At 25.8% G+C, this 12790-nt stretch overlaps 3 protein-coding genes across 3 annotated transcripts; 2 read left to right on the top strand and 1 right to left on the bottom strand.

Moving 5' to 3' along the window:
- Window positions 1–3663: 3663 nt before the first annotated feature.
- On the bottom strand, window positions 3664–5598 carry LOC105365326 (F-box only protein 44-like). Its single transcript, XM_011503461.1, has 4 exons — window positions 5213–5598; window positions 4487–5074; window positions 4015–4167; window positions 3664–3938 (listed from the first exon to the last, which is right to left on the bottom strand). The coding sequence occupies exons 1-4, from the start codon at window positions 5228–5230 to the stop codon at window positions 3798–3800; spliced, it is 900 nt and encodes a 299-aa protein (XP_011501763.1). The 5' UTR covers window positions 5231–5598; the 3' UTR covers window positions 3664–3797.
- A 2175-nt stretch (window positions 5599–7773) lies between these two features.
- LOC105365324 (F-box only protein 2) lies at window positions 7774–9054 on the top strand. Its single transcript, XM_011503460.1, has 3 exons — window positions 7774–8373; window positions 8646–8798; window positions 8870–9054. The coding sequence occupies exons 1-3, from the start codon at window positions 7810–7812 to the stop codon at window positions 9026–9028; spliced, it is 876 nt and encodes a 291-aa protein (XP_011501762.1). The 5' UTR covers window positions 7774–7809; the 3' UTR covers window positions 9029–9054.
- Window positions 9055–9907: 853 nt separating this feature from the next.
- Gmer (GDP-L-fucose synthase-like protein) lies at window positions 9908–11953 on the top strand. Its single transcript, XM_011503459.1, has 7 exons — window positions 9908–10019; window positions 10595–10731; window positions 10798–10912; window positions 10978–11106; window positions 11167–11380; window positions 11455–11592; window positions 11668–11953. Exons 2-7 carry the CDS (start codon window positions 10595–10597, stop codon window positions 11901–11903), a joined length of 969 nt encoding a protein of 322 aa, XP_011501761.1. The 5' UTR covers window positions 9908–10019; the 3' UTR covers window positions 11904–11953.
- Window positions 11954–12790: the final 837 nt, after the last annotated feature.

Genomic DNA, 12790 nt, shown 5'->3' with positions numbered 1-12790 from the left:
AAAAAAAAAAAAAAAAAAAAAAAAAAAAAAAAAAAAAGGTCGACTCAATTTATTACACGTACAAACACGCGCGCGGAGCACTATATATATATATATATATATATATATATGTATATATATATATATATATGTATGTATGTATGTATATATATACAGAGAGAGAGAGAGAGAAAGAAAGAGAGCGGTAGAGAATGCGTAAAACAAAATCGAGAAATCCATGAAAAAAGTAAAGATTCGCATTAATTAGTAGATTCAGATATATGCATTTTTGAAAAGCTTTGATGCATTTTCTGTTCGCGAGTATATTATCGTGATCACTGCCATCTCGTGCAATCGAAATGAATCTGTGAATTTATCCAGTCATCAACAGTAACTAAATTGTAAATAATATATTGACTTATTACTTATGTATACTCTTTCTCTTCACCTCAATCTCCTCCAATAGATGTACGAACATTAATATTTGAATTCTCGAAATGATTAATTCGTCAATAGTTAGAACACAAAACTTGTCAATATTACTGGAATCCGAACACATTGCACTTTTAAGCAGGAAAAACGACGAAAGGCTCGAAAAAAAAAAAAAAAAAAATAAATAATAATAAAGTATCCTTCATCTCTAGAGTTATTGAAACAAAAACTGAAGACACTTTCGCTAAATCTGGCTCTTAGTCCGTTTGCTCCGTGTTTCACAATGATCAAATTTATAAGAACTCGTTAATATATTGGCAAAATTATCTCGGATTTTCAATGAATTTTACTCCCAACATCTCCATATAACAAAAAGGCCAAAATGAGCGGTTTGAATGAGCGTTAAACGAAGAAACGGATTCGCTTTAATTTAACAGCAGCTCATCTCTTGCCACATGCAGTGTCAATTAAAAGAAATAATCAAGAGGGAACTTTACGAATCGTTGCGAATGGCTCACAATTACGTTTGTTTATCGAAATGGCCGATTCCTTATACCTATTGATTTATATAAGAGCCATTTCCCGAGGTCATAACTTATCTATCGTTATAAAATATAGACATTAAGAAAGTATTTGTAAATTTAGAAAAGTCGTAAATGATGTGTGCTGATTTATTGATAGCTTATGTCCTATATATATATATATATATATATATGATATATGATATATGATATATGATATATGATATATGATATATGATATATACATGATAGAATGAAGAAGCAGTTGTGTAAAAGTAGGATAAAACTCTAACGGAAAGTGAAAATGTAATAAAAAATTAACAAGATATAAAATATTTATTAACAATATTGTAAAGTTGCTACGCTACATCATTAATCAATGACGATATTATCGGATTAATTATAAATTGAAATTTTTCCAAGTATGAAAAAGTTTATAAATAAAATTTTGTTTAATATGTTTTGTAATATATCGAAAGGTAATTAATTTTTTGAAAATATTAACGAGCTTCCATTTTTTGTTTGTAGACGTGAGAAAAAGTATACATACAGATATCGGCAGTAAAATTATTAAATGTAAACTAAATGTTTGTAAGTATGTAATGCATACAAGGAATTATATACATTATTGATTACGAGTTCAAAATATATTTTAGATATTATTTGAGCACAATAAACAATTTATATACTTTGTAGTGTCAAATCTGCTGTCAAGAATGCCTTTACATGTATCCATAAAAGTAATAATGCACAAAATAGATTAATTTAATTATACTTGATTGTTTAACATTCTGTGCCATATAATACTTTAATCGAGATAGGCTTTTATATCAAATATCAGTTTACTGATTTTAGTCTGTAAATTATGTTGTATATTTTATTTATATAAGTACTTTTACTTTTTCATTACTTAAAAAAGAAAAAATGATTTTATGATAAAACCTCGCTCGTTACAAAAACAGTGATTATTCTCAATAGTAAATATAGAATTAAAAAAAACATAGCAACTTGAACAATTATATATGTAATATATGTATAGCAGTATTAAAATGAACTAAAATATTTATAAAAAAAGATCTTATTTTAAGTAACTTTTAACAGTTATATAATATATACGTGGTTTATTCCGATTTGTTTTAAATATAATTATTAGATTATCCCTTGACAATTAACGTTATTGAAAGAATTACAACGCTTGGAAAATAAATTTTGTTATTAATCCATTTATTGATGGGGCATTGTTGTAAAAGGATGAGAATTAATTTTTCAACATTTAAATTTATGATTTAACACACATTTCTAAACAGTTTATATAAATTAGTAATAAAAAAAGCTTAAATTTCATTCGCAACGGGAATACATATATTTACTTTATTTTTAATAACTACAGACAAACAAAAAATTTCTATCTGAATTTACTCTATACAAGTATATAAAGGTAATAAAAGCTAAATAACTTTCATAAATTTATTTGATAGAAATCAATATTATAATTACTATAGACATACTATAGACAATAGTAATATTTATAACAATATGCAATAAGCATATATTATTACAAATGTCTAATGTCATCTTAGAAGGTAATAAATTAATAGTTGTAAATCATAAAAGTGTAGTATGATATGTTAATAAAATATAAATTCTAGAACTGATTAATTGATGATTAATATAACGATTGATTTTATTTTGAATAAAATTTTACATAATAAGTTTTTAAAATGTGATTTTTAAATGTAAATTAAGAGTCTTTACATAGTTGTAATAAAATTAATGGATTATTAGTTTTTCTTGACGTACTACACTATTACATTAATGTAATAAAATTACTTGAGCATTGCATAAAATAAAATTCTTAGGTGTGTATGTATGTACATATATATATATATATATATATATATATATATATATATATATGCACGCACACGATAGCATGCATGTGTATTTAAAAAATTATTTACACATAATTATATAATTATTTTTGATATTTAAAATTATTTAAATACTTATAAAATTACAAATTTAATTTTGATATTTACATTGTTTTTAAACATTTAATTTAATCGATTAAATATAAAAAATAAAAAATACGTGTTTACAGTTTTATTATAATTCTTAGAGAATGTTTACCGAAAATTAATATGTAGATTAATATGTCGTACATTAAAAGTTAAAATATTACTATGAATCTTTTAACATGTAGAAAGAATAAAAGTATCTAATTAATTCGTAAGTCTTTTTTATTATATGCAATGATTTATTTAGATAATTGAATCTATATCGTCGTTATTTTACAAATCAAGAAGGAAAATAAGAACGATAGGTTAAATTAATTTAATTATTCGATGAATAATGTGTAATACATTTATAGCTTTACATAGTTTTATTTCGTAACATATTACAAAGAAATAAATGCAATAGAAAAGTTGATTTTTTATTGAAATCGTTCATACAAAACAATCATATGTATTTTGTGTGCAATATGAAACTTTAAAACTTAAAAAGAAGAAATACCTAGCAAAAAATATAAAAAAATAAAAAAACTAATTTATCACAGTTGGTCTTATTTTAATTTTTTAAATTGACAAAAACGTTATATAAAAATTTAGTTAAGCATTTCTTTTATACACAGATATAAAATTTCTGCCTTTAAATGGTTGTAAGACTAGATTTTTTTGTATGAAATAGATATTTGAACATTTATTTCGGATAAAAAAATTTTATTTAATAATCAAAAACTTTAAATATATATACCGCTTATTTGAGCAATTAAATACCGAGAAAAAGTATCTTTGCCCAATTCTCATTTTGTACTATGCTTTATTATAGATAATAAAAGTGTATATTTTGTAGAATTTGCCTAAATTAAGTTCTTATTTCCAATTGAACACAAGCTCCAGCCATTTTACTTCCGCAATTACCAACTACATAAGACCTGTCTTGACCACCATGACAAAATTTTATTTTCCTCAGTCCTTTCCCATAGTTTTTAAATTCATGCGTAAACTGTCAGCGATAAAAATATTTTAATAATTATTTATACCATTAATTATAGTTCTATTGTGTAATAATTACTACTAACTTGAAACCATTGATTCATCTGTTCTCCTTCTAAAATTTTGCTATAACTTAAGGCTTCTATGGCTGTTCTATCGGATTTCTGTTCGCGAAGTAATTTAATTGTACATTCGTAAACCGCTGGAACATTGGGTCGACAGCAAAACCATTCGCTTACCTGTAATAAAATTAAAGATTGCAATAGTATCATTTACATATTTATTTATTTAAAATCCTTTTGAAATTGTAAATAATTTATAAGTGATTTATAAAAAGATCGATAAGCAGCGACAATACGTTTCAGATAAATTATGGATAAAACTATTTATTAATGCACATTATTACCATCTATATTAAAAAAATTTAATGTAATTTTAAAACAAAATACTATTAATAGTTACATATATATATATATATTGAAGCTTATTTGTTTTATAAATTTATATCTTTTATACAAGACAATTACAAGTTTTTTTTTATCATTATTATATCAATACCTTTATTGTCGGTTGTAAATAATCTAACAAATATTCAGAAAATCCTTCATCTATCAAATTAATTACTTGTTCTTTCCAGCATTTGCTAAATGAAGTGACAAAACAATAATTTTTATTTTCAAAAACTGGATCATCCGGTAATGGCTTAACAGCTGTAGGAGGACGCTCTACATTCCAGCCGTGACCTCCATTTTCAATTATACCCCAATATGCGCTAAATCCATCCTCACCGGAATGGTTTTTTATTAAATTTTTGTAAAATGGCTTCTTATCACAAATAAAGTAATATATTGTCCAGGGTATTTTTTCGCTAATAGGTAAGGCTTTACCTATTGTAAGTTCTGCTTTTTTATGCCAAACATAGCTACGAATGAGATAATGCCAATGCTTACAAACTAATTGACAAATAAGTAATGCCTTATGATCGGTACCACAAAGTATTTTCGATAATAATTCATCAGGAATGCTTTTATTTTCAATTATTGAACCGTTACTACTTATTTCGTCATAAGTTATTTTATTTTTTTCATAATAATTTAAGGATTTTTCGTGTTGCTCTTCGGCAAAATTTACTTTGAGTTTCTTTACCTGAAAATCAAACTAGTTAATTTGACATTTATTAATGAAAAGAATAGAAACCTATGTAGTTAATAGGTTATAAATCTTACGAATAGACGGCCGAATTATCATTTTCATTAACTTTTATAATGTTTCGCTATATTATACCTTATTTGTTTTCATCATGATTTTTGACGTTTTGTAGGTTATTGGATAATGTGTAAATTTACTTATTTACAATTACATTGAATTATTACTAATAATTATTGTATTAATGAAGACGTTTGCATTCGCATGCAGATGTTTGCGCAAATTTGACATTTAGTTACTTTCAGTCTAAGCATAAATCCATGAAATCCATGAATAGCAACAAATAATACGACAGTTTATTTATTGTCGTAAATACAATAATATTGACTGATTTACAGTTGGAAGAAAACGGTTGATCACCAAACAAAGTACAATACGTCGATTTCTAATGACCATTCTATCAAGATTTCTAGTAACCTTAGTTGTTCCTTTTACTGGACGATTATCGATTTTAGAGGAACCTGTGATTTTATTTATAGGACGTATAAGAAATTTCATGAAACTTTCATTCTCGAACCTGCAATATGACACTCTTAATTGTGTTTATAAAAGAGTAAAAGGAAAGTTTTTTTTTACGATTCATTTATTTATTTGCCTACTTCTTTTTTTTTTTTTTTTTTTTTTTTTTTTTTTTTTTTTTTTTTTTTTTTAAATTTTTAAAGGTAATGTTCGAAGAGCTTTTAAATTTGTTATTTAAAGAATGTTCATAAAATATAAGAGAAATCGCGTTCTAATTAAATATCAAAAGGTATTCATAGTTACTTATCACAATGAATAATTTTACGTCCTTTTGCTTTTGATGTTTATTATTGTTTTTTTAATGTTTCTATTCAGTTTTATTATTGATAAACTGTAATAAATCTATTTATTAGTGATTGACTGTTAAGTCTAAAATATCGCTTATTAATTGCAATACTAAAGTTTCAGCTAAATACTTGGAATAATAGTTTTCTTCAATAATATAAAATTGGCATTATAAACCTAGAGATCACAAGGTATAAGAAAAACAAAATGTAAAAAATTAGTAAAATTTTAATACACCAATGCAAATTTATAAATAAACTACGCTTGTGATTTGAATGAAGGAATAGAAATTTTAAATAACGCTGTCTCATTAATGGAAATAAATATAAAGAATAATTTACGTTTATTAGAAAAAGACTGAATGTAGAATTTTTTTTTTTTCCCCCTTAATCGTTCTAATTTCTCTAAGCTATAAATTTTATTTTACACTGCGCCATGAGCTTTAATCAAAGCTCTGTAAGCTTATATATTCCCTTCGAAAATTCCATTTTATTGTATTCGATATATTTGAAGTCAGTAAAATCTTCAAGATCTTAATGTATAATTTTTTAAAAAGTTTTAATATTGAGCAGAGAGTAAATCCAGCAAATGCTAACGATAATGAATTAATCAATTGGAATTTAAAGTTTGCATGCAACGTAAAACCTGTTGCCAAACATTACGAACAGTATGTTTAATAATTGAATAAACATAGTAAAAAGAACTATAGGGTATGAAAAATGGACGAAAAGGTTTGAAATAAATGTATTTACTGGAGCGATCGAGATATTATTTTAAAAAAAAATTTAATATTTAGTAAAATATTTATGATTAAATAATAACAAGACAGTTTTGATGGGAAATTTTAGATGAAATATTAGAAAATTAGAGTTCATTATTTATATTTGTAATATACATATATATATATATATATATATATATATATATATATATATATTTGCGTATAATTATTTTAAGTATCTTAAATATTTTTACTAAATCAAATGACATAATAAATAATAGCATATTGACATTATAGGTAAATGCCAATGTTACGACATTTAAATTAAAAAAAAAAAAAAAAATAATTTTTATTAGACGGTTTATAAAAATTATTTTGCACTTAAATTTAAAAAATAATTTACATCGAAGAGATGCGATATTAAGATATCGTTTTTTATTTTTGCAATTACGCAGAATGTTTGTTTTAAATATGGTGGAATTTTATCACATAATTCCCAAGTTCGAAATTCTTTAATAGACTTGTAACGCTTTTAGTTTTACCTAATTTATTAAAATGTTATGTGGTGTAGTAAGAGTAAGGATTTAAAAGTGGTGAATTGAGATAAAATGTAAAGAGAAGTCGATTGACATTTCTTTTCTCGTCAATTTCTTAATTTATGAAATAATTATAATCACAATGAAAAAGATAACTAAGCAAATCCAGTTGATTAACTAATGAAAAATTAGACATATTATCCTGCTGCATTTATTTGTTTTATAAATCAAATAATAAATATTATCATTGATCAATATTCATATTAAATAATAATTATGCTGAATAATGTAGACGTGAGGGATACATTAATATAATTATTATATTGAACTATCCAAGAGCGTTCATAATAATTGATGCGTACTTTATCATTCCTATTAAAAAGAAATAGTTGTAAAGGTAATTTATTGGCAATGGTTTGAAAAAACTTTGTCATAAGATTTATTCTATAATTCTTTCTTTATTGTAATCATTTTAATTTCTCACTTTCGTAGTCATAATCTAAGCAAACGACAGAGGAATATTAGTTACTACATTCTGCTTCAAGGTTAGTTAATCGTTTTTTTTTTTTTTTTTTTTTTTTTTTTTTTTTTTTTATTATCTATTTGTAAACAATATGGAACAGTTTCCTGATAAATTAAGGAATATGACAATATCAGAAAACCGTATTACATATGATGAAACATGCAATAATGGACTAATAGTCAATGATAAATATATTCCTGAAGAATTATTATCCACAATACTTTGCTACATTGATCATAAAACCTTAGTTAGCTGTCAAATAGTTTGTAAACGTTGGAATTTTCTTATTAAAAGTTATGTTTGGCGTAAAAAGGCTGAAATAACATTAGGTCATGCATTACCTGTAGATGAAAGTACAATGTGGGCTAAGTATTACTTTATTTGTGACAAGAAGCCTTTTTATAAAAATTTGATAATAAATAATATAACTACATTGTTCCCTAATAATTGGACAATTTTGAATTTTGGTGGCAATGGTTGGGCAGTCGAATGTCCACCTATAGGCGTACCACCGCTGCCCGAAGATCCAATATTTAATGGAGAAAATGCATGCTTCGTTACTTCTTATAACAAATGTTTAAAAGTTCAAGTTATAAATTTGATAGAACAAGGATTTTCAAAGTATTTGTTAGATAATTTACAACCTATAATAAAGGTATTACGTTGAACGGTAACGTTGATTTTTAAGTTAATGATATCTATTTAATATATTATTAATAATAGTTCATTATAAATTTAATATTCCAATTGTTGAATATATTAATGTTAAAAACAAAATTATAAGAATAAAGTATAACATTAGAGATGCTGTTGAATACCTTCACAAGATAATGACATTTTTTATCACAATATTATTGATAATAATATTTTTAATTGCAATAATGTAATTTTAAGATAAATTAAAACTCCTCGTTTATTTTTTTGTAGGTAAGTGAGTATTATAGCTGTCGATGGGACTGTCCGGCTGTATATAACTGTACGGTACAATTATTAAAAGAAAAGCTTGATTCCGAAGAACTGTTTGCTTCTTACAATTATAAGAAGCTCTTGGAGCATGGAGACCAAAACAAATGGTTCAAAGTAATTAATATTGACTTAAAAGCAAGAATATTAAACAAAGTTCTGTAAGAAAATTAATTCTTTTATTACAGTTTGAACATGAATTTAGAGATTATGGTAAAGGATTGCGAAGCATTAAATTTATTCATGGTGGACAAGATACACGTTATTGGTCAGGTCATTACGGAAGTAAAATGGCAGGAGCCTCGGTTATATTAGAATTACCTGAATTTCCCAAAAGCATCGATTAAATAATTATTGTCATTGATTATATTCAAGAATATGGAAATGAATAAATCATGCAAATGAAAAAGGAATAGTTATTAAATTATTACGCTGGTAGGATATTTCTTCGTTAGCCACAATGTTAAATTGTGATTGAAAATATTATTTATTTTAAATATTATTATAAATAGGAAAGATACCATCGATGAAGGAAATATTTGTAAAAGCAGTGTAAAATATATTATATAATTTTATCAATGTATCGTTTAAAGTTATTCCCTTAAGACTTTCTGAAATTTATGTTATATTTTGAAATACATGGCTACTTGCTTTCAAATTACCAATAATTAATTGTCCAAAGTGTTGTAAAATAAACTTTTAAAAACATGTTTAAATTATATTAAGGTTCTGGGAGTTAAAAATTATAAAAAAAATATGTTTGTTAATAGTTAAATGAACACGCATAAATTGTATATTAATAAAGCATTATAAATTATGTATAAGTAATTCATGGGATTTGTTAATGGAGGAGATATCAATCTTTGCAGTACGAACAAACAGAGAATATAATAAATATTGCCTAAAAACCTAATTTATTTATTATTTTTAAACGACCAGTTCACACGTAAGCGATTGAATAAATGAAATAATATACGACTTGAAATTCAAAATCCGCGGTATAATATATTAAACCGTGGCTAATTGACCTTTTCTTTCTTCGCTTCAACGCAAATTATAATCCAAATGCGTAAATATAATATTAATAACCAAGTGCATTCACTTTTTCACGATCGATGATCTGTCAATTAATTATGGCATTTATTATTAGACCCCCCCCTCCCCCGCCCTTCCCCTTCCCCTTCCCCCTCCTCCTCCGGCCAGTAGTGTACATATCGGTAATGCTCATAAAATCGAAGAAATGAAAAAACTTTTGTGATATTACGGCAAATAATCAGATACCAGCCAGTTACATGTCATTACCTAGGAATTTGCAGTTCCAACCGTATAAATGCAAACGTGTTTAAAAGTTTAAATATACCTAATACAGTCCCAAGTTCCAATTCCCTACCTTACAAGTCTTACTCTATATATCTATTTATCTTCTTTCTTTCTTTTATTTATTTTTTTTTCTTTTTTTCTTTTTTTTTTTTTCAAATTGTTACATATGGAATTATAATATTACTGGCTAAGGCATATATATGTAAAAAAAAACTTCTATCGTATCTCTAGGAGAATTAAAGGCTTTTAATTTACCAATTACATGAAAGGTATGAAGATATTTATTGATATAAATTGATATAAACATAACTACACCATGTATTTGAAAATTATAAAGTTATTATTGTTAAGTACATACGGTAAATAATACGTTAAATAATGATGTATTATTACAAGTGGCAATGTTGGCAATGTCATATTAATTTTTCATTAAAAAATGTCCTTAACTGTTTATTTTGTGCGGTATTCGCGACGGCATGAGTATTATAATTAATTGTCTGTCCTACGATTGCTTCTTAACATATTGCAATTCATTGCTCTACGCTCTATGCTCTATGATAAAACTTTATTTACTTGTTCAATTATTTTTGCAGATGCCAGGAGAACAGAAAATTATTTTAGTCACAGGGGGTACTGGCTTAGTTGGTCAAGCTATTCAAACAGTCGTTAAGACCGACAAACTTGACAATGAAAAGTGGATCTTTGTTAATTCAAAAGATGCGGATTTATGGTTCGTTTCAACTACCTAACATCGATTATTCGTTATGGCGGCTATAATAATGATATAACTTTTCAGTGACAAACAGAACGTAAGTAAATTATTCGATAAATATAAACCTACGCACGTTATTCATCTTGCGGCTATGGTTGGAGGTCTCTACTACAATATGAGTAATAATTTAGATTTTTTGGTAAGTAATGCAAAGTATATCGATTACATTTATTAATACCAATAAACATTGAATACAATGAACAGCGTAACAATCTACACATGAATGATAACGTGCTTCAAACCGCACACGAACACGACGTTAAAAAAGTGGTCTCTTGTCTTTCTACTTGCATCTTTCCGGATAAAATAACGTATCCAATAAACGAGACAATGGTAAGAGATTTAATGAAAATTCAATTGCAATTTATTAAATATTTTATTTTTGTTTTGAAGGTCCATAATGGACCACCGCATCCATCAAATTATGGATACAGTTATGCCAAAAGATTAGTCGATATACAGAATAAAGGCTATTACAAACAATACGGTAGAATGTACACGAGCGTAATTCCATGCAACGTGTTTGGACCTCACGATAATTTTCAAAAAGATGCTAGTCACGTTATTCCTGGATTAATGAGAAAGCTGTACGATCTTTTACACGATGGTAATTCTCTTTAATTTCAATAAATATCTAATATTCTAGAGACGCGAAATTTCATAATATATTTGTCATTACAGATAGTACAGAAAATAAGAGTCTTACAGTTTTAGGGACTGGTAAGCCACTACGCCAATTTATATACAGTATAGATTTAGCAAAACTGATTATATGGGTACTCAGGGAATATAATTCAGTGGAACCAATCATATTATCAGGTAATATTTATTTATAAGACAAAGTTATGGCTATTGCGTTAAATAATAATTGATAACAATAAAAATTTCCAACAGTCGATGAGTCGGAAGAAGTATCGATAGCCCAGGCAGCTGAGGCGTTAGCCAAGGCATTTGATTTTAAAGGAAATATTATATATGATACGACAGCGGCTGATGGCCAATATAAAAAAACAGCGAGTAACGCTAAGCTCAGAAAGTTCTTGCCAAACTTTTCTTTCACACCTTTTGAAGAAGCGATTAAGGAGACTGTCGATTGGTTTAATGAAAACTATCATACGGCTAGAAAGTAAATACAGGTTATATCAGTTTCTGATGAACTGCTAATATTCCTAATTACTTAATTTTGTAATTATTTTTTATAAAATCAAAAAGATTGTATTGAAAGTATTGAAATTTAATTAAAGATACATTGTTAATAAACAATAAACATTCATATTTTATTTATTTTGATTAATTTAGATATTTATAGGTATAATTAGTGAATTAAAATAATAAAATGTTTTATATTTTTTAAACATTTTAATTCAACTCTTTTTTTTTCCATTACCAGTTTCATTGCCAATTTCATAAGATAATCAGTTTTACAATATTTTATTAATTAATAATGTATCATTGTATTATATCCTCTACCAACATATAATTAATATTTACATATATGTACATGTATTTTTATGTCTTATTTAAGCATTAAAGTGTATTTATTAAAATCCTGCGAGTACAGTTAAATGTCCTAGTTTTAATAATTTTCTCGTACCGCGGAATTTGTAAAATTACAATTGCCGATCGTTTTCAATCAACGCCGATATTTTATAATCAAAGCTCCACGGAGACTCGACCGATTATCCAGATCATAATTAATTCTCAAGATTAATATTTTCTTTATCACTTACGGAACTTATTTTCTGCGGCATCTCGTGTGCCATCACAAAATTCCCAAACAATATACATCTGACGTTAAATATTCCTTGCAATATTATCAGTCTAATAACAACAACAACAACAACAACAACAACATAAAAATTGTATAAATTTGAAATAAATAAATAAAATGTTATTTCATTACAATGATAGGTAATTTAAAGTTTTACATTATTCATTTTGTATTGCTCACGTTTTTTTTTATTATGTTATTCAAATTTAATTAAAAGTGAATGGTAAATTTTTCTTGAACAAACTT

The sequence above is a fragment of the Ceratosolen solmsi genome, unplaced genomic scaffold (genome assembly GCF_000503995.2).
Source record: "Ceratosolen solmsi marchali unplaced genomic scaffold, CerSol_1.0 scaffold33, whole genome shotgun sequence".
Taxonomy (NCBI): domain Eukaryota; kingdom Metazoa; phylum Arthropoda; class Insecta; order Hymenoptera; family Agaonidae; genus Ceratosolen; species Ceratosolen solmsi.
This window is presented reverse-complemented; position numbering and strand designations above follow the sequence as displayed.